The sequence below is a fragment of the Nannospalax galili genome, unplaced genomic scaffold (genome assembly GCF_000622305.1).
Source record: "Nannospalax galili isolate Female #2095 unplaced genomic scaffold, S.galili_v1.0 scaffold139, whole genome shotgun sequence".
NCBI classification, from domain to species: Eukaryota; Metazoa; Chordata; class Mammalia; order Rodentia; family Spalacidae; genus Nannospalax; species Nannospalax galili.
In genome coordinates this window covers 1314676-1333907 of record NW_008345884.1, presented here as the reverse complement: position 1 = coordinate 1333907, position 19232 = coordinate 1314676, and the positions used below count along the sequence as shown (strand labels likewise).

The 19232-nt window shown below is 40.7% G+C and overlaps 1 protein-coding gene across 1 annotated transcript in view; it reads right to left on the bottom strand.

The window, feature by feature from the left end:
- The window catches only part of Slc1a3 (solute carrier family 1 member 3), an 82268-nt gene that overhangs the window by 45978 nt on the left and 17058 nt on the right, over positions 1–19232 (bottom strand). The window contains exon 3 of the mRNA XM_008842073.1: positions 12014–12151. Coding sequence (XP_008840295.1) covers positions 12014–12151 — 138 coding nt within the window. The remainder of the gene's footprint in view (positions 1–12013; positions 12152–19232) is intronic.

Sequence of the window (19232 nt, the reverse complement as noted above, 5' to 3'; positions counted from 1 at the left end):
CTAGTACTGAGGGAAATGGAGGAGGTCAGAGACAACAGCCAAAGAATACAGAGTTTCTTTCTAGAGTGAAAAAAATGTTCTAAAATTGATGATGATTATGATTGTACATCTTTGTAAATATATTAAAAGCCACTAAGTTGTAGACTTCCAATGGATAAGCTGCACATATGAATGATTTCCCAACAAACCTATTAAAAACAAGTGCAGTCTTAAAATAAATTCAGGTCTGCCAACATCAAGAAATAATTTTAGAGACCGCATATGAATGAAGAAACCTGTTTTTCAATTGTGAAATAAGATTCTATCTTTTAAGAAATAAGGGAAATCAATGGTGGGTAGCAAAGTTGGCAACAAGTGCATTTCTAGCAACTGAAAGTCTGGTGTGCATTGCTACAAATGCATCTTTCACATGAGGAAAATGTGCTAACTTGATATATCTAGCACTTTTCAAGCACTTGACCTCACTCAGCAGTTAGGAAAGCTCAGATGTTTATTTAATGGTAAATTAAATAGTGGTCGGAGGACATGTCCCTACAGAACATCTGTGTTCTATAAGCTACACCCAAATGTTTTTTCTTAAAATCAAATGATACTTTGTGCCCAACTCAAAAAAAAAAATTCATAAGTTAAAGGTAATGGTCAAATTTTTCTCAATTTTAAGATTTTATTTTTTCATTATAAAACTTTCTTTAGGGGCTAGAAATATGGCTCAGTAGTTAAAAGCACTATCTGCTCTTGCAGAGGACCTGGGTTCAGTTCCTAGCACCCACATGGTAGCTAACAACCATCTGTAACTCCAGTTCCAGGGGATCTGATACCCTTCTCTGACTTCTAAGGGCATTGTGTGACACAGGTGCATTTATACACATGCAGGCAATACACTCATATACATTAAAAAAAAATACTAAAAAAAAACAAACTTTCTTCAGTCTTTTTTTCCTCTACTTTGTCTGAAAGCTAAATGAAAAAGAACTTGAAATCTATGAAGCATTATGAATATTAGAAAATTTGAAATTGTCAATCATGTTTAGACTTAATAGCTTTCTGTTCATAGAAATCTAGTTTTGTTTCTATACTGCATGGGCATCATATTTCCCCATAGTAAATACTTCTACTTCATATGGAATTCAATATACAAGCATTTTTAATTGTTTTCACAACAATACTATAAATTTTTAGTTTGTTTATGTACTACTACATTAATGCCTGACCTCGGGGGGTGGTCCTAAGATAAAAGAGTGAGTTCAAATGTCAAGCAAAGGATCCCCCAAGCTGAGACTAAAATTCTAGTCTCAAATGATGAAAAGGCAGGATATAAGTGTAATATAGAGCTACCAATGTTCATAAATACTCAGTGTATAATTTAGGTATGCTGACATTGAGAAATTTTTTTTTTTGTATTGATCCTTATATCCCAATTTCAGAAAGTTCTGCAATATTCCTTGAGGAAGTTAGTTTTAAAATAATGACACTTCAGGTCTTAGTACTCTTAAAAACAATGCCTTCAAATTGCAGCACAACTAGAAATGACCTACTATTAGTAATATCTTATTTAAACAATATATTTAGAGCACATTTGTTAGTGTAACAGTTCTTCTTTTAACAATTTATCATTTAGAAACAGAACACAAAGCTATGGAAATAATGACATTTAATCCAGATTTTTTGTTTTCTTGTTTCGTTGAGATAGGGCCTCACTATACATCCCAGGCTGACCTTGAACTCCTTATGTAGTCTAGACACCTATGGAACTCACAGTCTTCCTGCCTGTTTCCCAAGTGCTGGGATATGCATACACCACCGCAACTGGCTAATGTAAATTTTTTTAAAAGAGCAAAATACTAGAGAAAAATTTAACCATTTCTTGGTAAGGTATATCCTCTTATATTGCTATAATATTGATGAAATATTTTTGATTAAACATATTGCCAAATAAGTATGAGTCTCTCCTTGTTAGTAAAATGGTCTATTTATGTGTAAGCTTTTGAAAACAGTTGTGAAAGATTAACAGTGCCCATATTCCAGTGGGCATTTTGTGTCATGTAGTGTCCATAATGTTTTATGGGTATTATCATGAATCTTCATAGCAATCCAATGAAGCAGGTATTACTGTTGTTCCCATTTCATAGGGAACAGGGCAAGAGAGCAAGAGAGAAAGAGAGAGAGAAATCAAAGTAGCCTGTTTAAGGTGGGAATCGGTCATGCTGGGTTTTACACTGATTCTAAACTGAACTCTTACCCACTACCACACACACTGCTTCCCATAAGATGTGAGCTCTGCGGACCTGCTCCACAGGGTAGCACTTCTTAGCTTTTGCACATCATTATTTACAGGTGTTATTTTTAATACTCTCTATGTATGACTTGTAATTAAAGATAACCATTAAAATAATATGCTGTCAGACAGGATGAACTAAGTGTTCCAAAAATATATAAAAGGTAATCCCAGGGGAATCCTTTAATTCAGTTGGGAGGATAAGACTTTGCAGTGTGTGTCAGTGACCCATAAGAAATGGCAGTAGCTGCTCCAGGGAGACGGTCCTTGCTTTAAGTTGGAGCCAGCATGGACAATTTTGTACAGAACTGAAAGGCCTTGCTGGACTTTGGAGGAGTTAATGGACTTTGATGGGCTGTGGAAAAGGTCATGCCAAGGGGCAAACACACCAGGGGGAAGATCAAGTGCTGAGGGCACTGGAACATCGAAACAGGAAGCAGTGTCTGTCAGGGAAGCAATGGGCCATACAGCTGGTCTGGTGCCTCGTGAAGTCGGTCAAGGGTCTCATTCACCTTGTCGAGAAGTCAGACTCTGTTCTTTAGGCAAAGCAGAAAAGAGGCTATATTCTCCAGAAACCTTTTGTGAGGGATGGAGACAGATGTGCAGGCTCTATGAGATGGAAACACCTATGCATCTGGGAGCATCTGTTAGAAAACAGATGGGGGGAAAGCCAGAGACGGCTTCCTGGAAGAGGGGGCAGCTGAACTAATTAGGGCCTGAACTAAATGGTGACACTAGAGACCACAGCACTAGACATCAGAGAACAAGTCTAGGGAAACAATAAATGGTAGTTCTCAACCTTGGGTCCATAGTTATCCAATAGCCTGGATAACTATAAGGAAACATCAATCCCCAGACCCCATTTTGAACCAGTTAATTGAAGAACACTTATGGGAAAGGGTAACTTGCTGCCTTTAGATGGTGAGATTAATCAGAATGTGACAGTGTTTCCACTCAGATTGTGAGCTCTATAAGTCAGAAGGGCCTAAGATGGCTGTGATGGTTAATTCTAATTGTCAACTCGACAATCTACAATCACCTGGGAAGACAGCTGCAATGAGAAATTGTCTACATTAGGTTGGACCATGGGTTTGTCTGTGGGGATTGTCTTAATTGATGTGGGAAGACCCAGCCTAAATGTGGGTGGTACCGTCTTGTGGCTGCACAGATAAAAGGACATGAAAGAAGGAAAGCCTTTTGCTTTTTGCCTGCTTGGCCATCGGTATCACTGGTAAGTTCTTCTACCCTGTTAAAGACACTGCTGATTCCTTCACAGATATTAGAACCAACTTTTTCATGCTGTCAACATGGGTGGAAGACCAGTGGCTCTCCAGGAATCTTCCAGGCCTTCAGTGACTCACTGGGACTACTAACTGAGGCACCCAGCCTCATGGAGTGAGCAACTACCATATTCTCAGCCTCTCTGGTGTGAGACAGCCATCATTGGACTACAAGGACCATATTGTGTAAGTCAATGCAACCAATTCTCTTTTAATATATATTCATTCTATTGATAGTTTTGGCTAGAGAACCATGACTAACACCAATGGTTCTCTCACTCTAGAAAGACTTGCACCCTTCAGGCCCGCCCTAGCCCCCTACAGTGTTTAAGCACAGACCTCCAGGACAGAATTTATCCTCGACCTTACTGTCCTGGAATAGTTAGGTTATCAACCACAGAAAAGCTTGTCTCCCAATGTGTTCACAGACCTTGGTTCCACACTGGTCTCAAGGAGATCATCACCTTGGTAATTGAGGGGAGAAAAATCCCGTTTTCCTTAGAGAAAAAGGAGACTTTAAAATTTTCAAAAATATCTTCTAAACTAAAACTGATCTGAACCATAGGCTAACTTAAAGCTACTGAAATTCACAGGTAGGAATTTCCAACTTACACAAGACCAGTCATTTAGAAGGCAGCATCATACCCTGAACCTTGAGCCTTGTAGCCTGTTTCTTCAAATGCAGAACTATTCTACTTTTACCACAGAAGTCTTTTTATAACATCTAGCTCTGTGGGATTTACTGGTTCATTGTAGCTAGTAACAGCTGTGTTAATGGAGGACTGAGTCGATGACTGTCTCTACCCAGTTATCTGGCAGTTGGGGCAGCAGGGTTGGTTCTAGGAACATGGCTGTGTATGAGGGGTAGTCAGGATGGAGAAAGACCTGGGAAACAGGCCCATCAGAAGCACTTGGGACCCCTTTCAGGGGCTCAGATGCCCAAGAGATGCCATGTGGAAACTGTCCTCTCTACTCCCCACATGGCACAATTAGGACCAGCAGGTGGACCTTGCAGAAGGCAAGCTTCAGGCTCAACAGCCAGGGCATCGGGTAGAACTAGATGACCACTCTCCAGGGTACTGGGCAGGGGAGGCCCCCACTTGAAGCAAGGTAATACAACACTGCCTTGCCTTGCCTTCTAGCTCAAAAGCTTGAGTCTCTTGGCCTCCTCTGAAAGGGCCAGTTTCTGTGATTGAAACCCCATCAGGCATCTCTTTCCCCCAGCTTTCCATTTGTGACACCATATTTCTCACGGCGGGACTACAAACTCCTTGTTTTTCAAGACTCTGCCTGCCTCTGGCTCTTATCACATTTGCTATTGTTTAAGATCAAACAAACAAGAAAAATTTGCTGGAGGGGGAATCTGGAAGCAGGGCAGGGAGGAGAGAGTAGGTTGTACTACTCCTTGCCCACCGGGTTCCCCAAGGCTTCTCCTTCCTGTCACTGTTACCTTCTCTAGCATAACCATGAATTAATCATCCCAAATCAGACTGTGAACTCTTGGAGGACAGGAACTGTGTCTTCTTCATTTGTGTACCCTTAGATCCTGGCCTGGCATCTATGAAGCCTCAATAATTGCTTGCTGAATGAAGTGGTCATAATGGAAATGCAGCCTTTTCTGTGATAGACAGACGTCAATGACTTTGTCTATATCTCACTTCTACTCAAACCCATGGGAAAATGAACAGACATTACCCATATTTCCTTTCTACATGATGCAAGAAGTCAGAAGATTGCCTTACCCCTCGAATGAGCTTCTCTTCTTACATCCTACCACTTCCTTTTCCAGGTAAGCTTTGCTCAGCCTCCTTTCCCACATGCTTGTGATCAGCCCCCAGGGGATAACATAGGAATAGTGTGCAGGCTTCAAATGAAGTACCATTATGGCTGACTCCTTCCAGGTCTCCAGTGGTTTGAATGTTGAGGTAGAGGCTGAGTTTGCCTCAAGTTCTGGTGAGCCAGAAAGGTTCTGGTATTCACTGGCCAATGGAATCCAGGGTACCCTACATAGGCTGTTTCTCTGGGAAGACTGGGCAGTTGTATAAACAAGGATAATATTTAGAGTTATGCAGCTGTGATCAAGGAAATCAAATCTCATGCTACAGGGCAGAAACCAATCACCTCCAGGGGTGAGGGAGGAATTTTCTACAGCTCCCATGTTGTTACTGGATTAACTTTACTACTTCTTTAATTCACTTTAAAAGGAAAGTGGTTGCTATGAGGGTCATATATAAATGAGACGTGGAAGCTGCAGCCTTAATTATGTGCCCCTGAGCTCAAGTTCTTTCTTCTTGCTGCCGAATTTTAATTTGTGCAAAGAGAGCTGCCAGTGGACAGCTCTTGCTGTTGTTGCTCTTACAGTCAACAGCTACCACTAGGTGAGCATGTTCCATGGGCCAAGACGAATCCTCACACCAAGCCTACAACATAGGTACTACTATCACCTCCATTTTACTGAGAAGGAGGCAAAGCCTAAAGAAACTCCTTTCTTTAGAGATATGGTTTTTTTATTCCAATAAATGGAAATGTATGCCTACTCCACCTCACCCCCCATTCGTGCCCATATGTGCCCAGAGTATTCAAATTGGCCTTAGATACACACCAGCCCTTGGCAACAAATAGGTGAAAATATTAGATTTTTCTGAAGTGACCCTGGCTGTCATTTTTGTAAGCCCTTAATGTACGTTTCGAAAGCTTGTTGTATTTGGATCTCTTGTGTTAAATGACAAAACTTGAGTTTTTTTTTTTGTTGTTGTTGTTGTAACTATCATTTCTTTGAAGCCAAAGTACCATACTTTGGGACACAACATTTATTGCTTTTACTTTAATTATTTTCTCAGTTAAAAGAATCCTTTGTTGGTGATTCCAGTTTGTTGGTTTCAGGTATTGTCAAGTCCCACCTTCCACAGGATTCAAAAGAAAATGCCCAAGTAATATATGACCATCACAGAGTTGTCATATGGAGAGATTACAGGCAAGCAGATATTTTGTTTTCCTGTTCCTTTAAAATTTTGCTTGTTTTGTTTTGGATACAAAAAAGAAATCATTAGTTTTACAAGGACAAATGAGTTCCAAAGATCGTTTGTCCTTGGAAATGTTCAAGAGGAAGCTGGACAGTCATTTTGTAAGGGAAAGTGCAAGGATGATTGGCTTACATCAGTTCGTCTCAAGAAGGGGTAAATACAGGAGTTTTAGAGCAACAGAAACACTTTCTTCATTTTTATGAAATCACATAGAGTGAGAAGGCTGTTCTTTTAAATCCCATTTTAAGTCTTTGGATTACAGGAAAGAGAAAGCCTTCACAGGATTAAGATGTACGTAACAGCTTGTAGACATTTGCTAATTCTAATGTTTTTTCAACTATGACAGTGGGGATCTTGGGCCCTTAGAGTCTTTGTTGGGTGGCTGTGTCAATTCAGAATTTAAAAAAAATATTTTATTTGTTATTTTTATTTTATGTGTATGAGTGTATTGCCTGCGTGTATGTGAGTGCACCCATGTCATGCAGTGCCACAGAGGTCAGAAGAGGGCTTTGGATTCCCCTGTAACTGGAGTTAAGGATGGTTCATAGTTGCCATGTGGATGCTGGGAGTTGAACCCGGGTCCTCTGCAAGAGCAGTCAGTGCTCTTAACTGCTGAGCCATCTCTCCAGCCCCCAATTCAGAATTTTATAACATTTCAATTTATTATCTCCTTCAGGTTTCCATAATTAGTAGTGATTGAAGCCATGTAAGAAATGCTATATTAATTTGAAGATATTTAAAGTAAGGAGAATAGAGATGATACCCATGTTGGCAAATTCTGGACTAGCTAACTGACTTAGGGTTGGAGATGCCATGACTCTCTGAAAATCAGATTTGGAATTATGTCCTTAAAAAAAAAATCCCAACCCAAGGTGGGGTGGGGACAGTGTGGGTGAGTATGACCTTAAATATACTATACATGTATGAAATTATCAAATAATAAATAAATAAATAATAAATCAACCAAACTGTGTGTTTCTTTTGGAAGTGTATATAACTCCCATAGTGGAATTGTCCCTATTTTGAGTTTGGAGAGCCTTCCTCCTCATACCCCATGTACAACTTCTTGTGGACTGCGTTTTTGTACACTGGTATCTCCAACATCTAGCTCAGAGTCTGACATAGTATGTAGTTTTAAATGAATGAATGGATGGATAAAACAAGGTGAATGTCATCCATTTGGGATCTAACGTCCAGAGTGTCCCAGCACAGGTCTCAAACTGCTGCCGCCTTTGCAACTGCGCTTAATGTGCATGTCTCACGTCTTTTACTTACTGACAATGTGCCCCACTCCGCAGAGGTTGTCTGCCCAAAGCTTTCCCTTTTCAGAAAACTGTGGTGGCATCAAAGTTCTCTTGTATGATGAGTGATTGAAGGAAAATGCATACTTAGGATGAAAACACAAGAAAGCACTAATTTTCTAAAAAGATTCAGAAGTAAGGATAGTTTTGCCCACACAGCACAACCAGATATGGCATTTAATTATTATCCTGTGAGTTAAATCAGGCTAAGCCAGCCAAACCAACTCATATTTCTGGCATGAATTAGCTAGTTTGGCTGCTTATTCTGACCAAATCAATAGAAATTGGTGCCAAATCCTTGTTTTATTGTGTGCTGTGTTGGCACAGACCTATTCTTCTTGTTCAAGAAAAAAAAAGGTACTTGAGTACAAACGTAGACACTGGGCTTCCTCCCAGCTCCTGGAGCTTCCGGAATGCCAATATTCATCAGGGATGTTTGGGAAGACTGGATTTTAATTCAGGACAAGAACAGGGTTTATGGGGCATTCCATGCCTCAGTTTATAAACAGGACTATTTCAAGCACAAAATTCCAACTTAGATTTCTCTTTAGGGCTAGAGATGTAGCTCAGTGATAGAGCACTTGCCCAGCGTGTACAAGGCACTGGGTTGGATTCCCAGCACGGCAAAACACAAAACAAACAAAACAACAAAATGTGACTTTGTTACCCTTAAATGTATAGTATGTTCTCTAGAATCTTCCAAAACAAAATGTCTAGCCCAAGAAATGCAATAATGACTTTATCCACCTTAATTTCCATCTGCACAGATTCTAAGACTTTTGAATTTAGGGGCACTAAGTCTGTGAAGTGTTTTTCCACTGGGAAATACTTTCTATGGTAGTCTGGCAGTCTGACCTCTAAATTCTTACTACACAATGTGATCATACCCAGCACACGGTGGGGAGAGCCTTCCCAGTAGCTATTGTTTAATAATAATAAACAAGGTGTGGTGGTTTGAATGAGAAATGTCCTCTGTAGGCTCATGTATTTGAATACTTGGCCCCAGAGAGTGGCACTGTTTGTGGCAGTTTAGAAGGTCTGGCCTTGCTGGAGGGAGCATGTCACTGGGGGTGGTTTTGAGAATTCATGGCCTTGCTTCACTTCCAGCTTGCTCTCTCTGCTCCCTGTGCATAGTTGAAGAGGTGGGTTCTCAGCGTTCTGCTTGGGCTGCCTCCCCATACCATGATGGACACTTATCTGTCTGGAACCATAAGCCCCAGTAAACTCTGCCTTCTATAGGTTGCCTTGGTCAGGGTATTTTCTCACAGCAACAGAAAAGTTAGTAATATACATGTTGTTTAATACTAATTCCACAGGAGGTAAGCTTTGTTTGGCATAAGATTACCAGTGGTTGCGTCCGGCAACATGCAAACCAGTGAGAGCCTGATAGATGGACAAATTTAGTGGTACGTTCCTCATAATCAGTAGCACTGACATTCAAACATGAATTTGAAATTAGCAGCCCTAGGGTTGGACTGAGCCAGGAAATTTTCTTTGCTTGGCTGTAGTTTTCTCTTTTGTGCATTATACGAACATTGAAATGTTAGGAGGATCTCTTAAAACTTTGGATAGCTAGGTTCTCTTGAAAAATGGTAAGATTTTGCTCCTGTGGACACATGGCAACAACTGGTTGGAGCAGATTAGTCTTACACTCCTCAGGTCTCAATACCCTCCTTGCCCCACTCTGTCTATGTTATTCTGCAGTGTAACCATGCTCCACTTAATCATCACACTCAGCCCTGTTCTTTCTCTAGCTGGAGAGAAATATTTCTCTGTATCCATGACTATCAAAGTAGGAAAACAAAAAGTAGCCTGAAAGGGCATCTTCATATACATACGTCATCCACTTGATGACTGTGAGCTTTTGAAATTGCTTTTCCGTTCTTGAATAACGGAGCCTTACTTTGTTCTCTCCCTAGGCAACATATTCCCCAGTAATATCTCCCAGGACACACAGGGATCCTCTAGGGGTCTATATCATTTGAAAACATTTCCTTCTTTCCATTCTCACTTTGAGAACCTTTGTACTCAAAATCATGAAGGAAATTCTCATTGAATCAATCATTCATTTTAATTGATTTTAAGTATCTAAATTATTGTGTAGCTTGGGAATTGCTTCTTTGAGACTAACACCTTAAAAAGATCTCTGGCAGAGCTAAATTACACCCCCAGCTCCTTGTCTTAACTCCCATGTGACTGCACTCCAACTCACAGTTAGCATGTGTTATTGATTGCTTGCAACTTATAATCCTATTTTCTTCAACAACAATATTATAAACATTGATAATTTCTCCAAAATTTTTTTAACCGTGTGAAGGAATTGCATCAGAATATTATTTTTCCTGAAAAATTACTCAACCAAAACGCTTGTTCCTTCAATAAAGTTTGATTATTAAGTATTTAAAACACCAGGGAATTCTAGTGTAGGGGAAAGGTTAACTGGGACTGTTACAAAGGGAAGCAATGCTTTTTATAACTATGTCATATACAAGTTTTCCTCTTCTCAAGAATATGGGTTTTCAACACAATTTTGAGAAAGCAGAAACTTGTTTCTACCCCAGAATAGGCCGTAAAAGAAATCCAGGACCCATCAGAGTGTGTCCAGGAGAACTTTAGGTTCTCAGCTTAGAGACTACTAGGGATGATGCAGAAGGATTAATTAGTTTACTAGACATAATGTTAAGAATGGGTTCTGACCTGTAAGTGCTTTCTGTAAAGAATTTGTTTCCTAGAAAAATAGGTAATGAAATGAAAACATGCGCTCATGGAGACATTTAATGCAGCTTTTGTGATAAGAATTTCAGCTTCTATGATTACCCTTAGTTAGCAACGGACAGTCCAATTTCATAACCAAGTACCCCAAAGGTCTACTGGACTGTTTTGTGGGCAAGTTTATCCTCCACTATGAGCCTGTGTACATGCAATTACTTGTTTAAGGCCCCAGACAAGTGGAAGCCAGCACAGATCTGCAAGGCATTGAGGAATAATTGGGCATAGTTCTTGTACAAGTAATGACCAGCCCTCTAAGGCATGTAATAGTCAGAATGCTGCCCCATGACCTTTGAGTTGCACTGTGAGGTTCTTGTTACATGGAGATTTGGAAAGATTATGTCTTTAGAACCCTTGGGAAGAGGGGGAAAGATGCAGCTCGCACAGAGGTGACATGGTCTGCCTAAAGAAGGACAGTGACCACAGGTGGAAAAAGAGAACAGGGTTAGTAATACCTGAGGTTTGGGCCTTAGCTACAAACCCAGAAACCATCCTGCTGGGGTAGTGTCTATGGAAATTCCTTCTCCAAGCCAGAGATGTGCTGTGGGGGAAAGAGAAGAGTGGGCAGGAAGAAATGTACGGTAACATTTTTTTTTCTGCAACTTCTTGCCCTTGTCTGTTATTTGTCAATCACATAGCAAGTGATTCTTTAACCTGTCCCATGCAGTATTAAGCTGCTTCCTGACTGTCATGGTAAACAGAATCCTTTCCTGTGAAGCTTCCACTGCTTAAAAATCAAAGTGTCAATGGACAGAGTAGCCATTGCCCGCCCCCTCCCCATTCTCCCACCAGCATAAAAGGTAATGGGGTGGGTGGGACAACTGGAGAGGGAAATGAAATCATGCGGGTACACCAGGAAAAGATAAAGTGTTGGTGGCAGTAGAGTTGGTGAGTGTGTCGTGGGCATTACCTCTTGATGAGGCTTCCAAGAAGGCTCCCGCTCAAGTCCTGGTGGCTCTGAGAACAAGCATTCTTGCATCAATAGCTAATAGGCTGTCCAACCAGATGTTATCTGGGTGGGATAAGAGGGTGAGAAAACAGACCTGTTGTACGCTGTTGTCAACTACATCACTGTGGTCAGAGAAGGCTGGTTGTGTGATGTTTAGCAGGGCACCTCTTTCATGGTGAGGCAGACCAGATTACGTGGGTGTTTAAATCCATTTCCTCTTGTGATTGGTAAAATATGAGAGTCATAATCATTCATGCATTACTAAAGCCTCCTTTCCATCATTTCGAAGGGACTTTCTTTTTTTCTAGAATAGAGCATGCATCCAGCAGAAACCTAAAGCGTTTGCTTTTTTAAGCAATCTTTTGCAATAAGCACACTTTAAAAACATACAAGACACCCCAAACTGCATATGGTACCTGTGACAAGGCTGGAGATGATAAGTGGTAAGACCAGCATCTGTAACATTCGCATCAGAAGCTCCCCAGGAAAGGAGAAGTATTTGACTTCTCGGTAGCTCATTTTATATGGTCGGAGGGTAAATCCGAGGATTGTACCTGAAGGTAAAAAGAAAGGGAAAATTGAGTCTTTTAAAAACTAAGACAAGATTCTCTGAAAAATGAGTAAGTATTTGGCTGGTACTCACGTCTGACAAGAATAAATTTATTCAAGTGGTGAATGTTTGTACAGGGATGGGAGCAAGGGTGCATCTATCTTTGTAGTCATTATATGGTTTGGCTCAAGCCAAGCCTTCAAGTAGCATTCAGAGAAAAAAGGTTTCTGATTTGAGCAAATGAGAATGCCTTTGTCTAACTTGAATGCAGTGGACCCATTTGGACATAGCTTGGTGCAGGGGCTTGAAGATGGGTATAATTAGGAGACTAGTCATGCATTCATGAGCAAGGTGGTAAGAGAGAAAAGGCCACATGAGAAAGCTTCACAAGAACAGATGGCAGAGTTGCCAGTGTAACCACTTATAAAGGGCAACACCATTTTATTTTTTCCTATTAAAAAAATCCTGCTGCTCACATTGCTAATCTATTTTACCATCTCCCTGTCAGTATACCACATGGTCTTGACTTTGTCTTGGCAACTATATTGTACAAGCTTGTTAGCTGCTGTCAAGAAAAGATTTCAAAATGAGCAAAGACTTTCCTGAAAAACTGTTGAAAATTTGTCCAGGGATATAGAGAAAAGAAAGTAGTTCACTCCTTAGTTTTCTTTCTGGGTTTGGAACTTTAAAATATACTTGAGAATGACATTACACATAAACCACATGATGCATGACACCTGTCGGCATTCAGAAATTAATAAAAAAAAATCAAATATGTTTACTCCTTCTCTTCTTTCTCCAACTTTCCTGGTCCAAGAAAATTTATTTAGAGGCTAGAGTGATAGCTCAGCGGTTAAGAGCATTGACTGCTCTTGCAAAGGGCCCAGGTCCGATTCCCAGCACCCACATGGCAGCTAACAACTGTCTATAACTTCAGTTCCAGAGGATCTGATGCTCTTTTCTGACCTCTGAGGGCATTGCACAACACAGGTGCACTTACACACATGCAGGCAATACACTCATACACATAAAATAAAATATTTTAAAAAATGTATTCATTCCAATACTATAAAAAGTTTCAAACTTTTGCCTTTCATTGTGATTTCACTATTTTTAAAAGCCATGTAAATTATAAGGAAAATAAAATAATAGTGAGTTACCTAGAAACCAGAGGTTTGAGGTGGAAATAGGGAGGAATGAGCCCAAGGTTTTCCTAAGAATGTAAGAAGTCCTTACAAAAACTAAAATTTCCTAATTTCTTATGAAATGAATCATCTGTCTTATGAAATGGGACACAAAGTGCATTCAACTGTCACTGTGACTCTCATTTTGTTTCTTGGGTCTCACCAACCACACAGTATCCTTCCTTCAACCATAGACTGTGATGGGGGTAATAAGCACCTCAGTGTCTGCGACTAGAAAATCCAGTTGACCCTGTTCTCAGGCCTTCAGGAAAATATGTAACATCCCTTCATTCCGATGTAATAGTAATATGCTCAAGAAGGAAAAGCAGATCTGGAAAATTCAGGGAAGTGGGAACCAAAGCGTGTATGTATTGGTTCTACCGCTTAAATAAGAAGGAAATAAGTAACGCTTGCTGAGCTCTTACTATACGCCAGGCATTGTTGTTAGAACTTTACCCCTGATAGCAAATTAATCCTCACAACAACCCCAGGACATGGGTGCTACTTCACCACCAGTTTACTGGTAAAGAAACCTAATCACAATGAATGTAAAATGTACCCAAAGTCAAATACCCTCCAAGTGACAGAGCTAGGATTTAAGCCTGTACTGTCTCCTCTTAGATCTCAAGTTCTGCCTCTCCTGAAGAGCAAAGACAACCACTGATAGCACTTCATAGTGAGTTTCTTTCCAGAATGTTCTGCTACACAATTACATAGATGGGTAGTGTGTGACTGACAAATTCCTTCAATTCTCCTACCTGTCAAAGGTTATTGAACAGTGCTTGAGGAGGACAATCAGGGAGGTGATATTTTATGTGTCTCCTAACAGCCCACCAACAGGTCTTGCTGGGCAGAGCAGTCCTGGCATCTGCTCCTCTAGAATGTGCCTCGGTTTCCTTACAGGTTAGCATACAAAGCAACAGGTTCCAGTATGGCACTTGCATATATACGCCATTATACTTTGCTCCCATTCATTCCCCTCCTTCACTACCTGCCCTGTGCCCCTCTCTAGACCAGCTCTGGCTGGTTCCCTTCCTTCCCTCAGGTCATACCTGCTCCTGCTTTCTCATATATGTATTCTTTTTTTCTCTCTTCTCCCCTCTTCTACCCTTAAGGTCTCTTCCTCTTCTCTCATGATCCCTTTTCTAGTTTCATAACTTATGTGTGCATGCGTGCGCGCACACACACACAGACACACAGACACATACACACACAGAGACAGACAGACACAGACACACACACAGACACAGACACACACACAGACACACACACACAGATGCACTCAGATACACACATATCTTGTTTCACATATAAGAAAAAAGGTGGTATTCGTCTTTCTGCATCTGGCTTATTTTACTTAACATCTTGATGTTCATGTCTATCTATCCTTTTGCCTGAAAATATCAGTCTCGTTTTTCTTTACAGATAAATGAAATTCTATTGTGTGTATGTACTATAGTGTATTTATATTTTCATCAATTGATGGGCTGGTTCCATTTCTGGATATTGTGAATAGTGCAGCAATAAATATGGATGTACAATTATCTCTGTGATAGGAGGCCTTTTTAAAACTCCTTTTTTCTCCTCCCTTCCTCATTCCTCCTCCTCTTCCTCTTCCTCCTCCTCCTCATTCTTCCTCTTCATCCCCCCTGCCCATTCCTCATCCTTCTATGTTGGGATTGAGCCAGGGCCTCATGCATTCATTTTACTAAGTGAGCTATACCCCTAGCCCCAGCACCCACATCTGAAAGTTCTTTATGGTGGGAACAGCAGTTATTTTTAAGGCGTAGATTTAGAACAAATGTTTTGAAGAGTAAAGTTGTTTGGAATGATTACAGATACACTGTGCAGCAGTTTTGTGCTGGATTATGTTTTTGTTCATTTACTCTTATTTTGCCAAGTGAGTCATTTGTACTCTTGGGAAAGACGAGATTATGTTGGGGAAGGGGAATATTTATTGAGTCCTTATGATGTGTTAATGGTAGTGTTTAACCCTCATGACAACTTTATGAGGCAGATATTATCATGTCTAGTTTAAAGATGAATACACTGATGCTCAAACAGAAGACTTAAACACAAGCCAGTGCTTTTTCTATTACATGTTGTTAACTGTCCCTCCAACACAAACACATCTTTGTAGGCTGGGTCTGAGGGTAGCTTTCAGATGAGCCTAGCCCCTGGGTCTTCAGCATTTTTAAGTCCCACGTTGTGCATAGCTTTGAGTAATAATATAGAACTCCTAGAGATGAGCGGCACCTGACAACTCGTGGAACCCTCTATGGAACTTGCCTGTTATCAACTTCAAAATATGGTTATTGGTAACAAGTCACTGCTTAAAGTGGCTAAACCAAATCCTGTTCTCCATTTTCTTTTTATCTTTTTCTTTTTGGACAGTTTTTCTATGCAGCTCAAACTGGCCTAGAAATCATTATGTAGCCCAGGCTGGCCTTGAACTTGCAGTCCTCCTGTCTTAGCCTCCTGAGTGCTGGGATTTACAGGCATGTACCACCATGCCTGGTTTACCAGTCCTCCCCCTTTTTAAGGAATGGTTTAATTAACTAAATGATTTGATTAACTGAAAGAGCCTGCCTTTTCTCCAGTGCACACTACTTAATCATTGGGAAGCATCAGTGGTAGTGGTGGGAAGGACATGAAATGAAAACATGTTTCAGGGTTTACAACAGCTGATCATCTCTGGGCTCATGGTAGGCGCCAAGGCCTTACCAGCATGTTGCTTCACAAATACTGTTGAAGCCAGAACTATTATTATCCACCCCTCAAAAGAAGAGAACAAAAGCCTCTGAGAGGGCAGGGCAATTGTCAAAACTGCATAGCCGGTACATAGCGGAGCCACATACACTCAGAGAGGGTCAAGCTGTTTGCCTAAGGCCTACCATGAGCAGCTGAAGAGGGTCTGACATCAGATGCAGAGCTTGACTTTCTCATTCACTATATTGTATGAGTCCCACTGCTAATTTAAGGATCCTAAATACCATATTTTTCCAACTTTTTGCTCTCTTTCAAAACAAAACTTTTTTTTTTTAAGAATCAATAGGATATTTATGCTAACTAAACCTAGACCTTAATCTGGAGAAAGGTGCTGTTAATTTTAATTTTTTTCCCCCCACTCATGTGTTGAAGGAGTAACCAAAAGACATTTTTCTTAAATTTTCTGTTCCAAGTCAGTGATAGGTGAGCCAGCTATGAGCATTGAATAAAGAGGAAATGCTCTGAAAGCGAAGACTGCTTTCTACCATAAGCAGTTAAGGTTTCTGATTATTCCAGCAGTGAAGAAAAGCTTGTCCTAAAGCAGGTTCTCATAGCCTGATGCACAGGCTTCTAGAGCCCTCTCCTCTCTGCCCTTCCTACCAATGAGAGATAGAAAAGTGGGTCTTAGGACAAGGTCTGATGAGCCAACTTCCCTTAGCAGTGGAGCCCCTGAGAAACTGACCTCCATCAGTGGATACTGACTGATGGCTCCAGAGCTAACAAAAAGCTGTATGCTCACCAGAATATCAGTGCATAAGAACAAATCTTCATTGTTGGTTAGCCTGCAAAAATAGCAGCAAGAATCAGAATAACTCCACTAGAACCAAAACAAACTTTGCCAAATTTGATACAGGGATGTGACGATGTTCATTGTTCACTCTCAGCTAGGTCTTCTAGCATTCTTAAGTATTTAAAAAGCTTTCTAGAATCTAGGAAATACTTTAACTGAGATGCTTAAGGTGATCAAAATCTACTGTGTAGTTGAAACCTATGAATGAGGATGCATTTTTGCTTAAAGACTATCACTTATGAAAATCTCAAGAAGGGATTCTGTCAGGCATTTGGTGTGTCCCTGGAGAGTGTTCGCGCGCACCTGCGTGCGCGTGCGTGCACACACACACACACACACACACACACACACACACACACACACCTGCCAAGCAATTCTTTGGAAGACTGAATATCATCTTGCTTTCTAAAACAAGACATAATGGGCTCACAGGAGCCCCAAGAAGAATGATCTTGGACTTATTTTTTAAGCTGAATATACACAAGTTAAAAATTAAACATCTATTTTAAGAATAGGGCCAATAGGACAATTGATAACATCGTTGAAAACATCAAAATGACAGAAAATAAAAGGATGAGACACAACTTAACAGTAAAAGTTAGATTGTCACTCAATTTAACTTTTGGTGACTTATAATTTGAAACAGCAAAATTTTGCCAAAGTTTTTCTTTACCCACAAACCCTTGCATTGAATGGCTTGGCAGACCATAGCTGTCTAGTGTCATTACTCACAATGTAACGTGCTCCAAGGTGAGGGGCTGGGGAGCACAGGTGGAGTTCAGATGCCCAAAGGATCTGCTTTGCTGTGTTCTATTGCTTGGAAACAAGTCTCTAGTCCTACTGAATTATGTACAGGGTCAGCGATGTATCTAATCTGCATGGGTCTATAGGTCTCCTCATCAAGCTGCTTCTAGTGTATCAAAGCCCTCAGACAGGAAGCTGAACAGGTGGAGATGCTCTGCTGATGGTAAGTGAATACTGCTGGGACACTAGGCCTAGCCCTGCCTTACCTTTCTCCACGGCCCTGGATAAGCCCTTTGCCTCCCATGCTTTGATTTAAAAAAAAGAAGGCTTCAGCTATGAAGACTATCCTCCTCCTTGCCTGGACTACCAGAGGGACACTTTTAACATCTAAATCAGGATGTCACTGACACCTCACCTCTAGTGGCATCAGACCATAAGACTGCTGTGCCTGGCCTGCTTCCTGTAAGACTGCAACACAAAGAAATCTACCTCCTGCTCTACAACCCCCACCTGTTTCCACCTTTGCCTCCTCATCCTTTCCTCATCACCTTGGATTGATCCCACCACATGCTCCTTGTAAGGCAAGAAAGAGACAGGGAAAATTATGGAGATGAAGGAAAGGAGAAAAGCCCCTCACCCTGGAGTCTGTTTGAAACCTCTAAGAATCTAGCATCCCGGTACAGTTAGCATTTACTTACGGCCTTTCTCCCTTTCCAGATATAAAACTACAGTTTTCTAGGACTCTTACCAGAAACCTCATTTACTGTAAAAGACAAGTCCTAAATCCCTTGTGCAACCCTAGTGGCTCCTGACTTCACTTTATCAGATTATAATCATATCCAAGCACCTAGGGAGCTACCCTACAATCCCACTTATCAAAAGGAGACAGAGGAGTTTCTTAACAACCCTTTGAGATATAACTTGAAAACCACGAAAACAGAATGCATGACTAGTGCTAAAACACTTAATTGTGACTCTCCCTTGAGAAGTTCATGTCCATACTGGGTATGCCTTATTCTTTTCCTGAATGTCTCTTTTTCTCTTAACCCCTACACTTAAAATCTACTTTAAATATATCTCTTCATAACTGTGACACGTCTTGAAGAAGCACACCAGATGCTGTGGGTATGCTTTATTCTTTTCCTGAGTGCCTTTCATTCTCTTTTAAATAAAATCCAGCTCTGCTTCACACTGGTTCATCCTGAAATTCCTTTTATGTTGATATCATGAATCCTGGGTTTACCCTGAGTTGAGGCTTCCCTCCCACCCCACCAAATTAGGGGAACTCTTCAGGCTCATGCAAGTGACAATGTGGAGCTGTGCGTCCGTCCCTGTTGCTGGTGACGCTTTTGCTAGCTCTTCTCCCTTCCTAGAACATTGTCCCCAGATACTAACAAGGTGTAGCTCCTCTAAGGCTTAGTTTATGTGTCATCTTCCTAATGAGGCTTATCCCAAATTTGCTTCTCCTCTGTCACACCAACATCTAAGTGTTATTAGCAAAAACAATGAGTCTTTCTATAAGAAACAGTATATTTTAAAATGAAATGGAGATCTTTTTTAAAGGTTAAAAACTCAATCAATTTTATATCTTACAGGAC